Source organism: Ipomoea triloba, chromosome 4 (assembly GCF_003576645.1).
Source record: "Ipomoea triloba cultivar NCNSP0323 chromosome 4, ASM357664v1".
NCBI lineage: Eukaryota > Viridiplantae > Streptophyta > Magnoliopsida > Solanales > Convolvulaceae > Ipomoea > Ipomoea triloba.
The window spans coordinates 36130214-36148909 of NC_044919.1; the positions used below are offsets into that span (position 1 = coordinate 36130214).

Genomic DNA, 18696 nt, shown 5'->3' on the forward strand with positions numbered 1-18696 from the left:
CCCCCCCCCCCCCGCCCCCGCCCCCGCGGCCTCTCTCTTTTATTATTATTATTGTTTCAAAATCTCTCATTATGTATAACTAACCTTTTAGATTAATAAGTTTTATTACTGTTGTTGCTGCTATTATTATTTTTTGACTGAGGAGAGAGGGGTTGGGTGAGATGTTCAAGGGATCTTACAGTGCCTTGATTATTTCTCTACCTTCTGGACTTTCTTTTTCTAGTGTAGATTGCATCAAGGAATGTATTGGCAATGCCACATACTGGAGTCCGCTCCCTTTTCTTTCGAGCATATTTTCTTACTGCTTTGCTTTTCTGCAGGGACTCACTATAATTGCTTTCAATAATGGGGACTTTAACTCTAAGACCTTACGGGAAGTTCTGAGTCTTGGTCCTACTTACTTTGTGATGAAATTTTTGGAAAGTATGTATCTTTTGACATTTCAAGCTTATTCTATTGTATTGTATGACAAGAGCAACTTATTACTCTATGTTCTTGCCGTTGATATATTTAAATGATAGTTGATTAGTGAAGTCAATGTTTTAACTGTTTTTGGTTACTAAGTTAACCTTTGTCTGTTTGCATAGGTGTATTGGATGTTATTATGATGTATGGAGCATATTCTACGTCAAGGCGCCTAGCTGTTAGCCGAATATTTCTTCGTTTTCTTTGGTTCAGCGCAGCTTCAGTTTTGATTTGTTTCCTTTATGTGTATGTTTTACTTGTTCTGAGTTATGTTTGTGATACTCTTTTTGGCCTTCTGTTTTTAACTTCCATTGTGGTTGATTAGTTTTATTCTATTTGCTCTTCTAACATCTTTATGTGCATTAACTTCCTTTTCAGGAAAGGCCTTGTAGAGAAAACCAAGCCAAATGCAGATTCAGTTCTCTTCAAAATTTATGTCATTGTTCTTGCCATATATGCTGGTGTGCACTTCTTTATTGGCTTCCTGCTTAGAATACCAGCCTGTCATCAGTTGACAAATAAATGTGATCAGTGGCCCCTTATCCGGTTTATCAAATGGATGCACCAGGTTGCCTTTTCTGTTTTAGGTTTATAGGAGGACCAGTAAATTTTTTTATTTGTTTTTCTATATAAAATCAATTAATATCTTTAACATTTTTGCTTTAAGGAACATTACTATGTTGGCCGCGGCATGTATGAGAGAACTTCTAGCTTCATCAAGTAATCTCCTTTGTCTTGCATACGAATCCCCAGCAGATTGTTGTGTCACTATTTTTAGTGTTGCATTGTGCTACCATATACCAATGTTCTTTTATTTAATGATGCCTTTTCATTCTTTGACCTACCTGCTTTACCTGACCCTCTATACTCTTTAGTCTTAGAGAAGTGAAGAAGGTAATAAATCTTTAAGAGAAAAAGGATCTAATTTGATGTAAAAATGTGTCTTTGGTTTCTTTGTATGTTTTGGAAGTATTATGAGTTAATGACTTTATGTTTTACCATATTTAAGAAGTGTAGAATGTAATAAAAACTTTTAAGTATATGAGCTTTACTGATTTAAAACTAGCACTTAGGTAGGTGGTAGAGACTACAGTTTTCCAGAACTGCTTTTATGGTCTTTGTTGGGGAATCTATTGTTTTGTTTGAATAATTTGATGTTCATTGGAAGCTCAATTTGATTTATTGAAGGTGAATGCTCACCCAGAGAAATTAAAATTAAACTCTGATTCTTTTTTAATGTTCAGTGAAAAGGAATAGTCGGATGTATTCTGAATTCATTTTGCATATCCTAGTGCCAATGACACATTGCCAATTGGGACTACTGTGCAGTGATTGTATTGTGTAATTTCTATCTGTATTCAACTATTGTCTTTGCTCATGTATTTTCAGTGCCATAGTTGCCTGCATTTCCATAATTTGTTACTCCCTAATTCATTAGCCATTTTTTTTTTTATTGAAACTTTGCTTGCAAGGCTAGAATATTTAAAGAATTTTTAATAAGCAAAGGATCATTAATAGGTGCCAATTTTTAAAAAATTTTGTACTGTAATCTTTGATATTACTATATTAGCGTATTAGCATTGGATACATGGGTAAATTGGTAACTGTTGGCATGCTGAATATCTTACAACATAAATTCTATGGTGCAGATATTTGGTCTTTTGGCTTGTTGTTTTGGGAGGCAAATTTAGTTTTGCATATTTTCTACTAGTAAGTGTCAAATTTTCATTTCCGTCATGCTTTAATGGTGGTAAGTTTATCTCACATTACATTTGATTTTGATTTTTCAGATTAAGCCCTTGGTGGATCCCACAACGTACGTCGTGCAAATGGATATCCAGGAATACTCTTGGCATGATTTTGTTTCTAAAAGTAAGATGCTCCCTTTGTCCAAATTTATTGGCCTATTTATGATAGATACAAATTTAAAGATAGTGAAGAAAAATATCTATCGTTCCACTTTTGCCCATAAAAGTTAAGACAACTTTATATCTTTCTAACTTTTCTTAGAAAGGCAATGTAGGAAAATAGAATTATTTATGGTGTTTATTTTAGGAAAGTGGATAACTTTACGGGATGGACATAATAGGAAATGTGCACAGCGAATAACAAAGGAGTACTGTTTTTTTTTAATAACTATAATAATTTAAGTTGTGAGTGTAGTTCATGACAGAATTAGCTATTTAATTGCCATTTGAAGCATCTAATTAGTTCCATGCAAGACTTTATCTATTTTTTGTGTGTTGACTTGTTTTTTTACCCAATATTTGAAGTGCCTATAATTTGTGAATGATATGATTCTATAAAGATTAAGTGTTGGGTTTTACCTATTCTTCTTGTCATCAGTGTTTGTACTTCTGGTGTCCTCTATTCGTGATCTCTTGGAATAGTGTCGTTTTCAACTGTGTTTGGGGTTAAGCATCTTATTGGGTGTTGTTTTTTTTTTTTGGGTGAAAGCTTGGTTCAACTTGGCTTTTGAAATGATTCCTATTCTTGTTGGAGTTTGAAGTTGCTTTATACATATCTATTTCCTTTTCAGGATTCTTGTAATAGGCTTCAACCTTAAATTCATAAAAGCTTACTATTTTCATTGGCAGATAATCATAATGCACTGACTGTTGCAAGCTTCTGGGTTCCCGTGTTTATAGTAAGTATTTATTTAGTTTTAATTTAAATGATTTTCTTGCTTTTTATCATGCCTTAGTTTGATATCAACTGAATGCCTATGCTGTAGTCTTTGTTTTTTTGTTTTTTGTTTTTTGTTTTTTTTTTGCACAATGTGGTTTGAAGATATACTAATTTCTATGGCTAATGTCATTTTGATGCTTAGGTATTCATCATTCACATATGTAGAATGCAGATAGAAGTGGTCTTGCCTATGACAACTTAAAATCACATAAGTTATCTTCAGAAATGTTTTTAGCATCATTATTTGAGGGATAAGGGTCAAATAAGCCCTCAAGCTATATGAGATAGTGCAATTGAATATCTGAATATTTTAAAGCTCCAATTAGACCCTCAAACTCGCTATGAAAGTGCAGTTAACACTTTTTTTTATAGGTTACCATCAAGTTACCGGTTAACTAGCCAACTTGACAAGCTATCATGGCTTCTAAATGTATTTAAAAGCTGATGTATTCAATAACAATAGTAATAATAGAAAAAATATAATAATAGTAATAATAATTTTTAAATCTTCTTGTTTGAAGAAGAACAGAGAATTAAAATGCCCTTCATCCAAAGCTGGGTTTTTTTGGGGACAAAGATTGGCTGCCATGGCAGCCAAAGAGGTTATATTAATTTAAAAAAAAACAATGCTCTCCATCCCAATAATCTTCTCCTTCCAGATTTAGATGGAGAAGAAGACTTCTCCATTGGATCTGAACAGAGAAGAAGCTTCTTCATCTTCTTCTTTGTCCAGATCTAAAGGAGATATCAGATGAAGATGAAGAGTCATTGTCCAATCTGGATGGAGAAGAGCTTCATTTGCTTAAGCTATCTGGCCAGAAGTGACGGAGATTTGTCTACCCCTGATTTGGACAAAGAAGACGAAGTTCTCCGGTCACGATGACACCATGAGATTCTTCAAAAGATGGATCTTTCTAGCGGTGATAAAGATGATATTGATATTATCAGTATTGGAGGTTCAAAAAGATTATGGTGCAGGGTGTGGTTTTGCTTCTAAGGTTTAACTATTTCCAAGTTGATGTTGTGTGAACAGTAGTCAATTGTGATGAGAAATGATTGTCTCTTAGTTTTGTGATTTTGTTGGTAGGATTAATTGGTATGAAGAATGCCTGCTTCTTCATTGAGGTTTGTACTGGAAAAAAAAGGGACACAACAGCAATAAATCATTATTAACCCGGAGTTTACCTGCTAAATGACCCAATTGGACTGTTTTGCCAAGTGTGATGCGACCATTACACTTGGCAAAACAGTCCAATTGGGTCATTTAGCAGGTAAACTCCGGGTTAATAATGATTTATTGCTGTTGTGTCCCTTGGAGTTTTTTTGAGTTCAAGGGCTCAATTGCACCATCTCTTATAGTTTCGGAGGGCGTATTTGACCCTTTTCCCTTTTGTTGAGCATAGATTGTGATAGCATTTTATCAGTGATGTTTATCTGAAATCTGAATTCTGGCCAATTATTTTACTACTTTTGTGTTGTGCGGAGGAATTGATTCAGTATTTGACCCTTTTCCCTTTTGTTGAAACTGCTCTAAATGTTTTTAAAAGAAAAGCTATTTTGTGTATTTATAGAAAAAAGAATATTAAAATTTAATATCCCTGATTTTGAGGGTGGCTCAAGAAATGCCATGTATACAGTTTTTCACCGAATACAAGTTTGAATTAGACAATTCTAACCATGCCAATCTGTCTTGTATGTGTTTTTTTGTATGGTGTTATTCTTATGTCTTGTTATTGCTGTGTATTCTTATAATGTCTAACTTATGTCTTTGGATTAATGCATCTCACCATGTTATGATGTTACCAATTATTTGCGCTCAATGGCTCAATTAGTTGCATTTGTGTAATGAGGTGAGGTGTAAATAACTAAGACTGGTTAAACAAGAGGTTGCTTTGTCAATTAGTTGCTCTCAATCTGTCTTGTATGTGTTTTTTTGTATGGTGTTATTCTTATATATGTCTGTGTTATTGCTGTGTATTCTTATAATGTCTAACTTATGTCTTTGGATTAATGCATCTGACCATGTTATGATGTTAACAATCATTGGCTCTCAATGGCTCAATCAGTTGCATTTGTGTATAAATAACTAAGACTGGTTAAACAAGAGGTGTCATTTCTATCACTTGGACCCTTAAGTTCTTAACCAGGCATTCTGAAAGAGAGTTTTTCTGCTGTGCCCATTATAATGGCAGCATTTATTTTATAACTGGATTTTTTAAAAGTGAAATAATAGTCAAGGTATAGGTGACCAATGACCATTGCCTTATGAAGCTCTGTAATTTTAGTAGTCTGTGATTCTTTATTTCATGTCCCCTCATTTTCTTATGGGTTCCTTTCATTTTTTTATGTAGATTTACCTGGTAGATACTCATATATTTTATACTGTTGTATCCTCTATCTGGGGTTTCCTGCTGGGTGCAAAAGATCGTCTTGGGGAGGCAAGTATCTTATTGATAAATTTATTTTGATATGGATAATGATTGTAGTGTTTATTAGTCAGTATCCTTGTTTCTTTGTCTTCAGTAATCATTATTGAAATTTTGATCTTCAGATTAGATCTTTGGATGCTATTCAAAAGCGTTTTGAGAGATTTCCTGCGGCTTTTATGGATACTCTTCATGTGCATCTTGACAAAAGGTGTTTCCATCCTCTTATTTTCCTGCTGTTTGTTTGTCGATCCTTGAACCAATTTACTTCTGTATGTTTGCTGTATCTAAATCTAATTGCTATTTTGTAGGGCATCCATGCTGGATGATGGTTCGGTGAGTTATTTTGATTTCATTTCTCTGTCTTGTTATATGTGATATTTTTGTTAATGTGTTAAGTCTATTTGATTGCTGGTAAAAGATTTACCTACAAAAGCTCCATCAGGCTATACTTACTGACTGTTATGTTGTGGATTGTTATTCGGTTATTCTCTGTTAAAATTTTCATTCTCATGGCAATCTTCAGCTATGTTCATAGGTATCCCTCCTGCGCAAACCACCCCCACTCTGCCTAATCAATGTTTCTAACTTTTCACCTATCAAACATTCAAACTAAAGCAAGGAAAAAAACACATTCACCAAAGTTCAATTTAGTACTATTCATCCTGGGCAAAGTAAAAATAGCAAAATTTTCGGAATTTCTACATATAAAAATAATTTTTTTTTTTTAATCTTTCTGAGATTATAAACTGAAGAGCATATAGTGCATATGCTGTTCAATGGAATGCCTGAGAAGAATGGTACCCATTACAGAGTTTAATTTTGATTAACATTTATAAAGCAATTTCACACAATGCACAGTACATGACTCATTTTTCCATAAGTTTATTGGTGAGTTTGGTAAGGAACTATATTTGTTAAAAAAGTGATAGGTTTGGGTGTTTGATTTTTACAAACAAATTTAAGGACAGATTAAATTGAGGGATTGAAAGGCTTGGCAGGCGGGAGCAAAATATGTGAGAAACCAAAGAAAGAGAGAATAAATGATTCTGTTAATAATATTAGATTACAATAGATTGCCTCTGTGTATTGAACATTTGAACTGTATAGAGATCCTATATTTATAGGAACATTGGAGTAAGCCCACTACTTGGAATAGGACTAGGGTTTCTACTATTCAACACACTGCTCTAGGACTAATGTCAAAAAGCCTTCAAACATAGAGTTGAAACGGACTAGGAGTAGCAAAGTGATAAAGAGAAGCCCATAGCAATGAAAAGAAGAAAATTGAACTGTATACTTGTACAAACATTGTGCCAATCCCATTCCAACTAGGAGTAGGACTAGGGTTCTACTATCCCACATGGGCCAAGGTTGGATTAAGTTGTAGACTAACCTTTACACTGGAATTTACCTTCTTTTTTTAATCTTCAAAGTTGATAGGCGTCGGATAGGAAATTTAAGGGACTAAATATGAAAATGCTACTATACTCAAAGGGACTAAACATGACATTAATTTTTGTATATTTTTGTTCACATCAAGTTGTTAAAAAGGGAGGTAACTTCATTTTATATAATATTTAATGCTGAAATTACATATTAAACACTTATTTGGTATTCTATTTAAGGAATTTTGTTTAATATTCATATTATTAATTATTAACAATATATAATTAAATAATTAATTGTCCATTGGATATTAATTTGGAAAAAAGGTCAAATAAGCTCCCTAAGTTGAGTCAATAGTGCAATTGAGTCCCTAATTTTTAAAAAGCTCCATCCATACTCAAAAGGATATTTTTGGTGATAAGGCTATAAATATTATCAAAGTTATGCTAGATGAGAGTTTTTGTTGGACGTTTCGAAATAGTAAAGATAATAGTTATTTGTGGACAGAGAGTAGTTGCTTTTGTCTCCTACAGTTTGATTTATAACTAATTCAGATGGTATTATTCAATGAAAGGTTCACAAATTTGATGCTGCCCGGTTTGCTCCTTTCTGGAATGAAATAATAATGAATTTGCGGGAGGAAGACTACATTAATAGTTTGTGAGTTTTACTTATTGCCATTGCATTTTCCAATATCCAATTTATCTTATTGACAGACTGCTCACTAAAAGCTCATCAAGAGATTGATTAATCTTCACTGAATTGCAGAGAAATGGAATTGCTTCTGATGCCTAAAAATTCTGGGAATCTCTCCTTAGTTCAATGGCCCCTGTTCCTCCTCGCTAGCAAGGTTGGTCTGTTGTTTTAGAATTATAATGCTCTTCTTTTGTTTCTATGCTCATCGGGTGTGCCAATACTGTTCTTTTTCTCATTTGTGTATTGGTTATCTTTTCTCTTTTCTACTCTTACAGATATTTCTTGCAAAAGATACTGCTGTTGAGAGTAGAGAGTCCAGGCTCTCACAAGAAGAGCTATGGGATAGGATTTCAAGGGATGATTACATGAAATATGCAGTTGAAGAGTGCTTTTTTACCATTCAGTTAATCCTCATATCTGTATTAGATGATGAGGGTAAGAAGTGGTAAGTTAATGTCTTGAGAAAGTTAACATATGAGTATGCCTTGCAAGTTAGTGACTCCAACAATTTCTGTCTGCCTGTGCTTTTGCAGGGTTCAGAGAATCTATGAGGAGATTCAAGATAGCATAAAGAACAGGAGCATATATGATACTATTGAATTGAATAAGCTACCACTAATGATTCAGAAAGTTACCGCACTTTTAGGAATACTGGTTTGTATTTAAAATTCTTGCTTAATGTAATGCAGCTTTGTTTTGCTTTGGGTTTAATTTATGTATGTTTTTGTTGGCCCTAATCTACAAACCATAGGGGGACCATTACAAGCTATGTGTGCATTAATGCCTCTTCTTGCATTTTAAGATGTCATAGTAATGCATGATAGCTAATGTTTATTTCCACTGTACTTATCAGCCCGAGATGTGCTGCTATGTTATTTTTTGTACTTGGCTGCTTTGGTTCACCACTCTTGCTGTCTTTCACTTTCTTCGTTGCCTCTAATAATGATGGAAGTTGCGTTGTATTTTCTCATGGACCTCTTACATTTGTGAAATGTGGCCTTACAATGTTGTTTGGGAATGTTAATATGATTTGGATTATGAAGTTCCTTCTTTACTTTGCAGAAGGAAGAACATTCTCAGAAACAGGAAAGTGGTGCTGTTAATGCTCTGCAAGATCTATATGATGTTATGCGATTTGATGTCCTTCATGTTAACATGAGGTATTTTGGGGTCATTATTGTCATTTTTATTAGGGTAAATTTTGGGAAAGAACCTATTCTTTGACTCACTTTGTATTTAGGACAACTATAAGTTGTAATGATTTGCAGCCTATATTTTGAAATCGCAATTAAATAACAAATTCCTTCTTATATTCATCATGTTTTTAACAAGGGTATATTTATCATTAAAAAATGCATATACATAATGCCAGTTAAAAGTTCAATTAATTCAGTCATAACCAACATTTATAATAATATAGGGAGTATTAGTTATTTAAGATAATAATAATATAGGGAGTATTAGTTATTTAAGATAATAAATCTTGACGTCAAGTATTAACCAGCATTGATTATGAAGAAAAAATATCAGTGCAAACTATATGTTGATATATTTGATGACTAATTATTTTCTCATTAAAATTATATGTTGAATATCATAATCTATCCAAGCATTTAATTTATTAGAGATTATTGCATTGGGATGTAGTTCCATAACTTAAGAACTATAACAATTATTTTGAACTTAGCAGAATTAAAGAATACAAGTTAAATCTAATTAAAAGAAGTTTGTTTTTGAAAGTCATAATTAATACATTTTAGAACAATTTTTTTTATTGTTATTCATTATTTCTGGTTTGACTAAGATTAAAAGTTGCACAGTGTAAAATATTTATTATCAAATTGTCTAATGTACTCGTAATGAAGATATGTTAATTACACATGATAGTTATTTACTAGAAGTTAGTGGAATTCTTTATTTGTTACCATTCTTTAATGTAGACAAAAATATGTAATAATCATCTATGGGTTAACAAGTACGGAGTATTACATTTTTACTGAAAAGTATTACTTGGTCCTTGAAAAGTATTAGTGAAAGTATAATTCTTTTTGTGAAAATGTAATATTTGTTATTTCAAGGGCCAAGTGTTACCTTTCAATGAAAATGTAATACTTCTTGACCCATAGAACATTTTTGTTTCACTTGAGATAGTCTCATACAAGACAACCGTTTAAAAATTTTACCCCTTTTTTTTCTGATTTCCTTCTGTGTTTTGGATTTAATATGTGAGGTTATTTTCAGGGAACACATGGAAATATGGAATGACTTGTCAAAAGCTAGGAATGAAGGTCGCTTGTTTCAGAAGTTGAAGTGGCCAACAGATGTTGAATTGGTATGTGTATTTCATGCATCTTTCTTTTCAATGTTTATGCATCTATTTGGTTTTATTTCAATCTTCACAGTTGCCTGCCTTCACCAACCCACTAGTTATCTCTGACATGATCATGGAATACATGTAGAGGGCTCAAGTCAGAAGACTGTATTCGCTTCTCACTATCAAGGACTCTGCTGCCAATATCCCTAAGAATCTTGAGGCTAGACGCCGGCTAGATTTCTTCACAAATTCTCTTTTTATGGAGATGCCAGCGGCAAAACCTGTCCGTGAGATGTTGTCCTTTAGGTAATAATATCGTGCTTTTTACTGGCATGATTCGAACCCTTTAGCTAATTTGGAGACTTTATTTTTATGTGCTTGCAGTGTCTTCACCCCATATTACTCTGAGACTGTCTTGTACAGTATGCCTGAACTCCTTAAAAAAAATGAAGATGGGATCTCAACTTTATTTTACCTCCAAAAGATATATCCAGGTATCTACTAATCTTATCTGATGTGACAAATTACCATCTTTAATAAGATTGATATTTGTCACCAAGGGGGTACCACCGAAAAACTATACCAAGTTATATAAACAATAAATGCTAACCAAACTATATAAGACTACAAGGTTGATTACTTGATTATGAATACTTGGTATAGTTTTTCGGTGGTACCACCCTAGCACGGGATCACAACCAGCTGACCACACTTCTGGGTTTCTACCACCCACCGTTGATTTTTAAACATCTTAATTAAAATTATTCTGTGCAATGGTAGATTAATGTTGGAGGATATCTATTACTGAACCTTTGGGTGTATCTTTGTTATTTATTTATTGACATATAAAGGAAATCAAAACAAAGTATCAAGGGGGTACCACCCAATACATGAATAGATGTAATAAAGGTCTCCAAGAAAATTAAAAACATACAAGCTTAAGCCTATCTAAGGTGTCAATAGTGTAATATTATTGCCAAGATCCTTTCCATGATCTAAAAGAATGGGTTATACCCAAAAAAAAGTGTTTTTAATCTGTTAAGAGTAATGATTAGCCTTCGAAATTTAGATTGTTCCGTTTATTCCAGATCAACCTCATGGAACACGTTGTGATCATCTGCACTCATGTTACCTTTTCCTGTTTCCTTTGAAGTTCCTGATTTTCAATGTCTTTAACCCTACTGAACCTTACGGTTTTAAAAGGGGATCCATTATTATATGCTGGATTTTCTCTATTGTTGAAGCCTCTAGGGTTTAATTAGGCATTGCAATTGAGAGATTTATTAGGTGAGTTTTAGTGGATTTTTACTACTATTGAGGATTTTTTTGTTGTTAGTGTTCTATCGCATGTCTGTAATTCATCAGAGAGAGATTAATTTTGACTGCAGACGAGTGGAGGAACTTTCTTACTCGGATTGGCCGTGATGAAAACATATCAGAATCAGAACTTAGTAATAGTGATATTCTTGAACTGCGCTTTTGGGCTTCATACAGAGGACAAACATTAGCTAGAACTGGTATGCATTTCTCTGACATTTTGTTATGTTGTACCATGTAAATGTTGTTGCTTACAATCTAATGCTACATTCAACTATTTTCATCATGAAAGAACATCAGGGAAATGATTTTTTTTTTTGTCATCATTTTTTTTCCAAAATTTTCTGTGTAATTAAGAAACTTTCACCAATCCTCATAGCTTAACTCATTTTTAATAAAGTTTTTCTATATGATAGAACTAAAAGGAGAAATAAATTTTCTTTTCTACCAAGTAAAAACATGATTTAATATCCATCTCATTGTATTTGGTCAGTTTTAAGGAGGAAGGACCTGAATGTTGTATATGGATGATATAGTCATATGTAAAACAATATATAGTTTATATTTTGAACGTTCTTTTTATTTTCCTTTGCTCTGTTAATTTTGTTGCTGACTACAGAACTCTTTGGGTTTTGCAGTGCGTGGAATGATGTACTACAGGAAAGCCCTCATGCTTCAAGCCTATTTGGAACGGATGGCAGCTGAAGGTTTGGAAATTTGTGATGAAGTGATTATGTTTATTATATTTTTTACCTATTACTCTGCTTGTTTATTTATAATACGTATATCTTTAGATTCCGAGGCTGGGCGTTTAGGGAGTGCAGCAACTGATACTGAAGGTTTTGAGTTATCTCCAGAAGCAAGAGCTCAGGCAGATCTTAAATTTACCTATGTAGTTACCTGCCAAATATATGGAAAACAGAAAGAGGACCAAAAGCCTGAGGCTGCAGATATTGCATTACTAATGCAAAGGTGAATATATGCATTCTCCTTTGTTTGAATATAAGTGCATGATCTACTCAAATCTTAAACATTAAATAGTTTAAGAAGTGCAAATGCAATACTCTGTTACATTATAGACTTATAGTGCTAGGCAGTGACCTTCTCCAGTAATTCTGAGTTTCTGTCCCTTTGGCTCATTCTTGTAGAAATGAAGCACTTCGAGTTGCTTTTATTGATGAGGTTGAGACCCTAAAGGATGGAAAAGTGAACAAAGAATATTTCTCAAAACTTGTGAAGGCTGACATCAATGGAAAAGATAAGGTTTGTCCTTTTATTGTTATTTCCTTCCATTAGATGCCATACCACCAATGGCAATGATAGAGCAGCTATTACTTATAATGCCAAGCTATACTGTTTGTCAGTGTTGACAACTTGTTTTGACGAGACATTTTGAAAACCATCCTTCTTACTACTTATGAGTCATGTAGTTGATATGTGCCTTGCAGTTTAATGTGGGTTTGGCAAAACTTTGCATATGGGTTCCTAGTTGTGGAATTGGTAGATATGCTTTTTAGATGGATGCATATCTTTTTGTTTTCTTTTGTTGCGCTTGATGTAAAGTTGTCTGTGTGGTCATGTGGTACCAGATATCTCCAACCCCTTCATGTTTTTCATTTTTAAAAAAATTGTGTTATTATTATTGTTATCTCCAACCCCTCATGTTTACTTTCACTTCTAAATTCTATTTCTGGACAATTGAACGTTTCTTACTTAGGCAGTTATACTTCCCTTCCTTTTTAACTTCCTAACCAACAAGGAAATAAACCCTATGTGCCAATTCTTTCACTTCTACACCATACCAAATGCATTATTAGTTTGTTTCCAATGATATGAAATATAGGCTGTGTGGCTGCATGGGATGCATGTAAATTATGGTTAGAGAAAAGTTCTGAAAACTTAGCATCTAAGATTTGTCATCGTTTGCAGTGTAATTAGTCAAAACAGTACACGCCTATTTGTGTAGACAAAATATATTTTGATATTATAAGAAATTATTCGATCAATGTTGTTTCAAAAAACCATCACTGTTATGGTTATAATTGCTTTTAGATATATTACAGGAAATCTATTCAATAAAATTGCCTGGAAATCCCAAGCTTGGTGAAGGGAAACCTGAAAATCAAAATCATGCTGTTATCTTTACACGTGGAAATGCAGTACAGACTATTGACATGAATCAGGTAACTAATTGTTCTTAATTGCCTTTTAGAATTTGCAAAAATGAGATAGTTCTTGCATAATTTGCACTAAACATTTTGAGTTTTTGACCTTAATTCATTTAAAGATTTCAATATTTTATTTCATTAATTTATTGCTTTTCTATAGGATAATTACTTTGAGGAGGCTTTAAAGGTGAGAAATCTTCTTGAAGAATTTTTCCGGGACCATGGAGTTCGTCCTGCTACTATTCTTGGTGTTAGGGAGCATGTGTTTACAGGGAGGTATGTTATGGTATTATTATGCCCCTTTATGTACTTCTTGTTGATAAGCATCTGACTCTTAACATTGTGCATCTTAGTGTGTCTTCTTTAGCATCCTTCATGTCTAATCAGGAATCTAGCTTTGTGACTCTTGGCCAACGTGTCCTAGCAAATCCTTTGAAGTGAGTATACATTAATCTTTAATATATGTGGTTTCAAGGCAACTAAATAAATTCATGGATTTCTGACTCATTTTGGAATGATCATCAGGGTTCGTATGCATTATGGTCATCCGGATGTCTTTGATAGAGTATTCCATATAACTAGGGGTGGTATCAGCAAAGCATCTCGCGTTATTAATATTAGCGAAGATATTTTTTCTGGTAAATGTTTGCTGCTCATTAAGAGGGGCTCTTTGTGTTCAACTTTATATTGTTGCATTGTCTTCAGTTCGTATTGTAAAGGCTAGAAGCTCTATCTCCTTTGGAGAGATATCTTAACTCCTAAGTGAAGTTAAGATCTATTGACATATGTATTTGTTCTGATTCCAAATAGGTTCTCATCTCTCTCCTATTCTTAGTTTTTGCAGAATTTCATTGTGATTTTGAACTTTTTTTTTACTTTTATGCATTGATATGATGTAGGATTGGTAATTATGTAGAAATGTCATGATATTAATGGAATGAAGTGCTTGCTGTTTTTCTATAATCAAATAAAATGCAGGGTTCAATTCAACTTTGCGCCAGGGCAATGTCACTCACCATGAATATATCCAGGTAATTTAATCGCTCCTCTTCAGGTACTACAAGTTGGATGTACTGATGTACATTTTGACGGATACTTCTCAGCTAATAGATTGTTAATTGATGTTATATAGGTTGGGAAGGGACGAGATGTTGGACTCAATCAGATTGCTTTGTTTGAGGGAAAAGTTGCAGGTGGCAATGGTGAACAAGTCCTTAGTAGAGATGTTTACAGGCTTGGTCAGCTCTTTGATTTCTTCAGAATGCTATCATTCTACTTCACAACTGTTGGATACTACTTCTGTACCATGGTACATTATTTGCTTACCTGTGAAATACAATTGTTAGAGTAATGGAGTTGGGTTTGTTATGCTTTGCATTATAGATATGGCACCACATAATTAACAAGTATGGGCCACAATATCTGATGATTCCTTGGCATTTATGCAGTTAACAATGCTGAGTGCTTATGCTTTTCTCTATGGAAGAGCCTATTTGGTATGTTGTGAGACAAATAGGTTTTGCATTATCATTTTCAGTTAGTTAAATTTTGTACATAGTTATATTCTTGATATTATGATTTCCATTTCTTAAAATTTGTCCCAGGCCTTGTCTGGAGTTGGAGAAACAATTCAAGATAGAGCAGATATATTCCAAAATACTGCACTAAGCGCCGCTCTCAATGCGCAGTTTCTTTTTCAGATTGGTGTATTTAGTGCAGTTCCAATGATTTTGGGTTTCATCTTGGAACAAGGATTCCTGAGAGTAAGTTATTCAACTGTTGATATACAATGGTTATATCGTTTAAGCAAGAAGTAGCTAGTCTCTAGAATATTTTATTGTCCAAGTCATTGTTCAGTAACATTTTTAACAAGTTCGTTATGACTTTATCACAGATCCTTGTACCTGCCAACTTCACATATGCCCACTTTTTTTTCACATGTTCCTGAAAGTGCAGCGCTGAGTGCTTTGTGTTTCTAAACTATCTAAAATGTTATTGAGCAAGAACACTTAATAATAAAACATATTAAATGTATTTATATGCCATACTCCGTATTCATTTTTTCAAGATCCCAGGGAAACAATGAAAATCTATAGTGGATCCTTTTTCATGTGTGGTTTTCCTTCTCTTTAAATGCTTTCATTATACTATATTCATTATAATAGTGTTGTTTAATTGGCACCTTCTTATTCCATTACTGCAGGCTATTGTTAGTTTTGTAACGATGCAGTTTCAGCTATGCACTGTATTCTTCACTTTCTCATTGGGTACAAGAACACATTACTTTGGTCGGACTATCCTTCATGGTGGAGCTAGGGTACATTTGCTACTATGCTCTAATTTCACATGTTTCTGAGTCTAGAATATTAACTCATGAAATATAATGTTCATTGTTTTCAACAGTACCAAGCAACTGGTAGGGGCTTTGTTGTTCGACACATAAAATTTTCAGAGAACTATAGGCTTTATGCCCGCAGTCATTTTACTAAGGGGTCTCTCTCTCTCTCTCTCCATATCCTATACTTTTCAGAGAATTATGGACTATATGTTTTTGTGTGTGTGTATCCCATTTAATATACATTATATATTCAGGGGAAGCAGGTACTTATTATGAATTATTCTTTTTCAGAATGGAGATAGTGCTTCTATTGGTGGTATACCTTGCATATGGCTATAGCCAAGGGGCTGTATCATACATTCTTCTCACTATTAGCAGCTGGTTCTTGGCTATTTCTTTGCTTTTTGCGCCATATTTGTTTAATCCATCTGGATTTGAGTGGCAGAAGTGAGTTGTCTATTTTCATGCTCTATCACAACACTGTAATTCATACTTTGTTCCATTCTAAAATTCACCAAATTTGTTGTCCTTTGTAGGACTGTAGAAGACTTCAGAGATTGGACAAATTGGCTTTTTTATAGAGGTGGAATTGGAGTTAAGGGAGAAGAAAGTTGGGAAGCTTGGTGGGACGAAGAGCTGGTATAAATCTTGTTTCTAGATGGATATGTCTTCCTGCCTCCTGCCCTCCTCCGTGATTAATGTTTATCTTCTCTTAATCTTAACAGGCACATATTCGAACATTAGGGGGGAGGCTAGTGGAGACCATTCTTAGCTTAAGATTTTTTATATTTCAATACGGCATTGTTTACAAACTGCATTTACAGGGAGATAATACGTCTTTAACGGTATAATTTTAAGAGCTCCTTTTTTTTTTTTTCTTACCTTGTCTAAATGGTACTCTGTACTGACTTCTCAATCTTGTCGCCATCAATCTTTTGCCTTGGTTTTTTAGGTGTATGGTTTTTCATGGATTGTATTTGCAGTGCTTTTGATCCTCTTTAAGGTCAGACACAATTGAGAAATTTGATCCCATAAAATCCATGCTAATAGAGGATTGATAATTTTGTACTGATCTCTTTTAATGTTGGGGTTTTATAGGTGTTCACTTTCAGCCAGAAAATATCGGTTAATTTCCAGCTGCTGTTGCGCTTTGTCCAAGGCCTTTCCTTCTTGCTTGCACTAGCTGGTTTAGCCACTGCTGTTGCAATTACTAAACTTTCTATCACGGATATATTTGCATGCATCTTGGCATTCATACCCACCGGATGGGGAATTCTTTCTGTAAGTTGAAGCGAGACTTAAAAATGCTATTTTGTCAGTGAACATGAATAAAAAAATCTTTAAAAAGTCATTGTTAGCTCCTTGTTACAGTTTAAAGCATTTCATAGGGCCTTTTCTAAAGAATTCTTGCCATAAGATAGATGGACGGACTTGAAAAAAACAAACAAACAAACAACATTTATGGAGTGATGGTGGACATGATTTGACTATCTTGAAAAGAACAAGACATAATTGTGCCCTGAAAATTGACTTGAATTTGTTGATTGTTAGAAAAGCTAAAGTGGTATATTGCATGTTAACTTTTAAAGTTTTAGGTTACTGTGAACAGGTCTAAATACTAGGTTGCTTATTGAAATTTACTGTTTTCTTTATTCCTATTTTTGTTTTTGCCACTCTTTTGGATTTTGGTGTAGTGCATACTGTTTGAGTCTCTTCTCTTTTTACATCGTTACGTTTAAATTTTTTTCAGATTGCAGTGGCATGGAAACCTCTAGTCAAGAAAATGGGATTGTGGAAGTCAGTTCGTTCTGTTGCACGGTTATATGATGCTGGGATTGGTATGCTCATCTTCATCCCCATTGCATTCTTCTCCTGGTTCCCATTTGTTTCAACGTTTCAAACCCGGCTTATGTTCAACCAAGCGTTCAGTCGAGGGCTGGAAATCTCTCTCATCCTTGCTGGGAATAATCCCAACACTGGTGTGTGATTCAAGCGTAAGACATGCCTCATTCTCGAGCTTTTAGGGTGTTCCTTTTTCTGAATTTGTAGAATGCACTCTTTGAGGCTTTGCCAGATGATGAATTCCTAAATCACCATTTGTATCATTGATGTCATATTTAACTAGTAGTCTTGAGAGTGCTACATTCATGGAGAGCTTGAGAGCTTCCCCTACCCCCTCTGTATATATTCTTGGGCTGTCTGGTTTGAATACATGGATAATCAATTCATGGAGACTGTTTATTCTAGTGAAGTGCAAGTTGTAATACAAATTTAGTTGGCATGGGAATATTGTCAAGAATTATACAAGGGTGATAAGAAAGACAATTTGATTGATATTTTAGAAGGAACGTAGAAGGGATCGAAAAGCAACATCATAAAAAGGTCTAAGGAATATGTCTTAAAGTTGTGAATGAATTTTACCGAGAGCAATGTATATATTCTCTACGGATAAACCAAGTGATTTTGTTCGTTGATGAGACAACTCATTTCCATTTTTTTTTTTTTTTTTGGATTAACATGGTAAACCCCACTCTTGATTGTGTGAGTAGTGAGTAAACCATCGCCCCCAGCCTAGGTTACCCATAGCTGACCGGCTCAAACTCAAGGGCTTGAGGTTCGAACTCACGACCTCTCGGCTGCAGGTGTAACTCTCTTACCACAAGGAAGTAAACCAGCTTAGGTTACCCTTATGTGGCTTGGTGGGTTTATTGAAATTTGGCATTACATCTTTTTGTAAGTATAAGTAAAAGAATTTTAGTTTTAGCTTCGAAGAATTTATAGCAATTTTATTCTCGATTAACAACCAAAAGGAAATTTGGTAAATTTATAGTGAAAAATAATGACACCCCCCCCCCCCCCCCCCCCAAAAAAAAAAAAAAAAAAAAAAAAAAAAAA

The 18696-nt window shown here is 34.0% G+C and overlaps 1 protein-coding gene across 2 annotated transcripts in view; it reads left to right on the forward strand.

Moving 5' to 3' along the window:
• Positions 1–18137, forward strand: part of LOC116016760 (callose synthase 9) — a 32867-nt gene extending 14730 nt beyond the window's left edge. Inside the window, exons 15-52 of one of the 2 annotated variants that reach the window (XM_031257152.1) lie at positions 321–423; positions 588–711; positions 844–1033; positions 1133–1185; positions 2115–2175; positions 2256–2337; positions 3063–3112; positions 5505–5591; positions 5705–5790; positions 5891–5915; positions 7543–7628; positions 7737–7818; positions 7940–8109; positions 8198–8318; positions 8727–8824; positions 9906–9996; positions 10124–10284; positions 10363–10472; positions 11367–11495; positions 11934–12002; positions 12090–12267; positions 12444–12558; positions 13359–13478; positions 13624–13739; positions 13817–13900; positions 13989–14101; positions 14442–14494; positions 14596–14772; positions 14912–14959; positions 15068–15226; positions 15667–15780; positions 15867–15955; positions 16093–16248; positions 16338–16440; positions 16527–16646; positions 16754–16804; positions 16900–17082; positions 17552–17788. In XM_031257152.1, the coding sequence (XP_031113012.1) occupies positions 321–423; positions 588–711; positions 844–1033; positions 1133–1185; positions 2115–2175; positions 2256–2337; positions 3063–3112; positions 5505–5591; positions 5705–5790; positions 5891–5915; positions 7543–7628; positions 7737–7818; positions 7940–8109; positions 8198–8318; positions 8727–8824; positions 9906–9996; positions 10124–10284; positions 10363–10472; positions 11367–11495; positions 11934–12002; positions 12090–12267; positions 12444–12558; positions 13359–13478; positions 13624–13739; positions 13817–13900; positions 13989–14101; positions 14442–14494; positions 14596–14772; positions 14912–14959; positions 15068–15226; positions 15667–15780; positions 15867–15955; positions 16093–16248; positions 16338–16440; positions 16527–16646; positions 16754–16804; positions 16900–17082; positions 17552–17788 (4194 nt within the window). Of the gene's footprint in view, positions 1–320; positions 424–587; positions 712–843; positions 1034–1132; positions 1186–2114; positions 2176–2255; positions 2338–3062; positions 3113–5504; positions 5592–5704; positions 5791–5890; positions 5916–7542; positions 7629–7736; positions 7819–7939; positions 8110–8197; positions 8319–8726; positions 8825–9905; positions 9997–10123; positions 10285–10362; positions 10473–11366; positions 11496–11933; positions 12268–12443; positions 12559–13358; positions 13479–13623; positions 13740–13816; positions 13901–13988; positions 14102–14441; positions 14495–14595; positions 14773–14911; positions 14960–15067; positions 15227–15666; positions 15781–15866; positions 15956–16092; positions 16249–16337; positions 16441–16526; positions 16647–16753; positions 16805–16899; positions 17083–17551 lie in introns of both variants that reach the window. The other variant, XM_031257151.1, reaches the window with a different exon arrangement.
• The last annotated feature ends 559 nt before the right edge of the window (positions 18138–18696 follow it).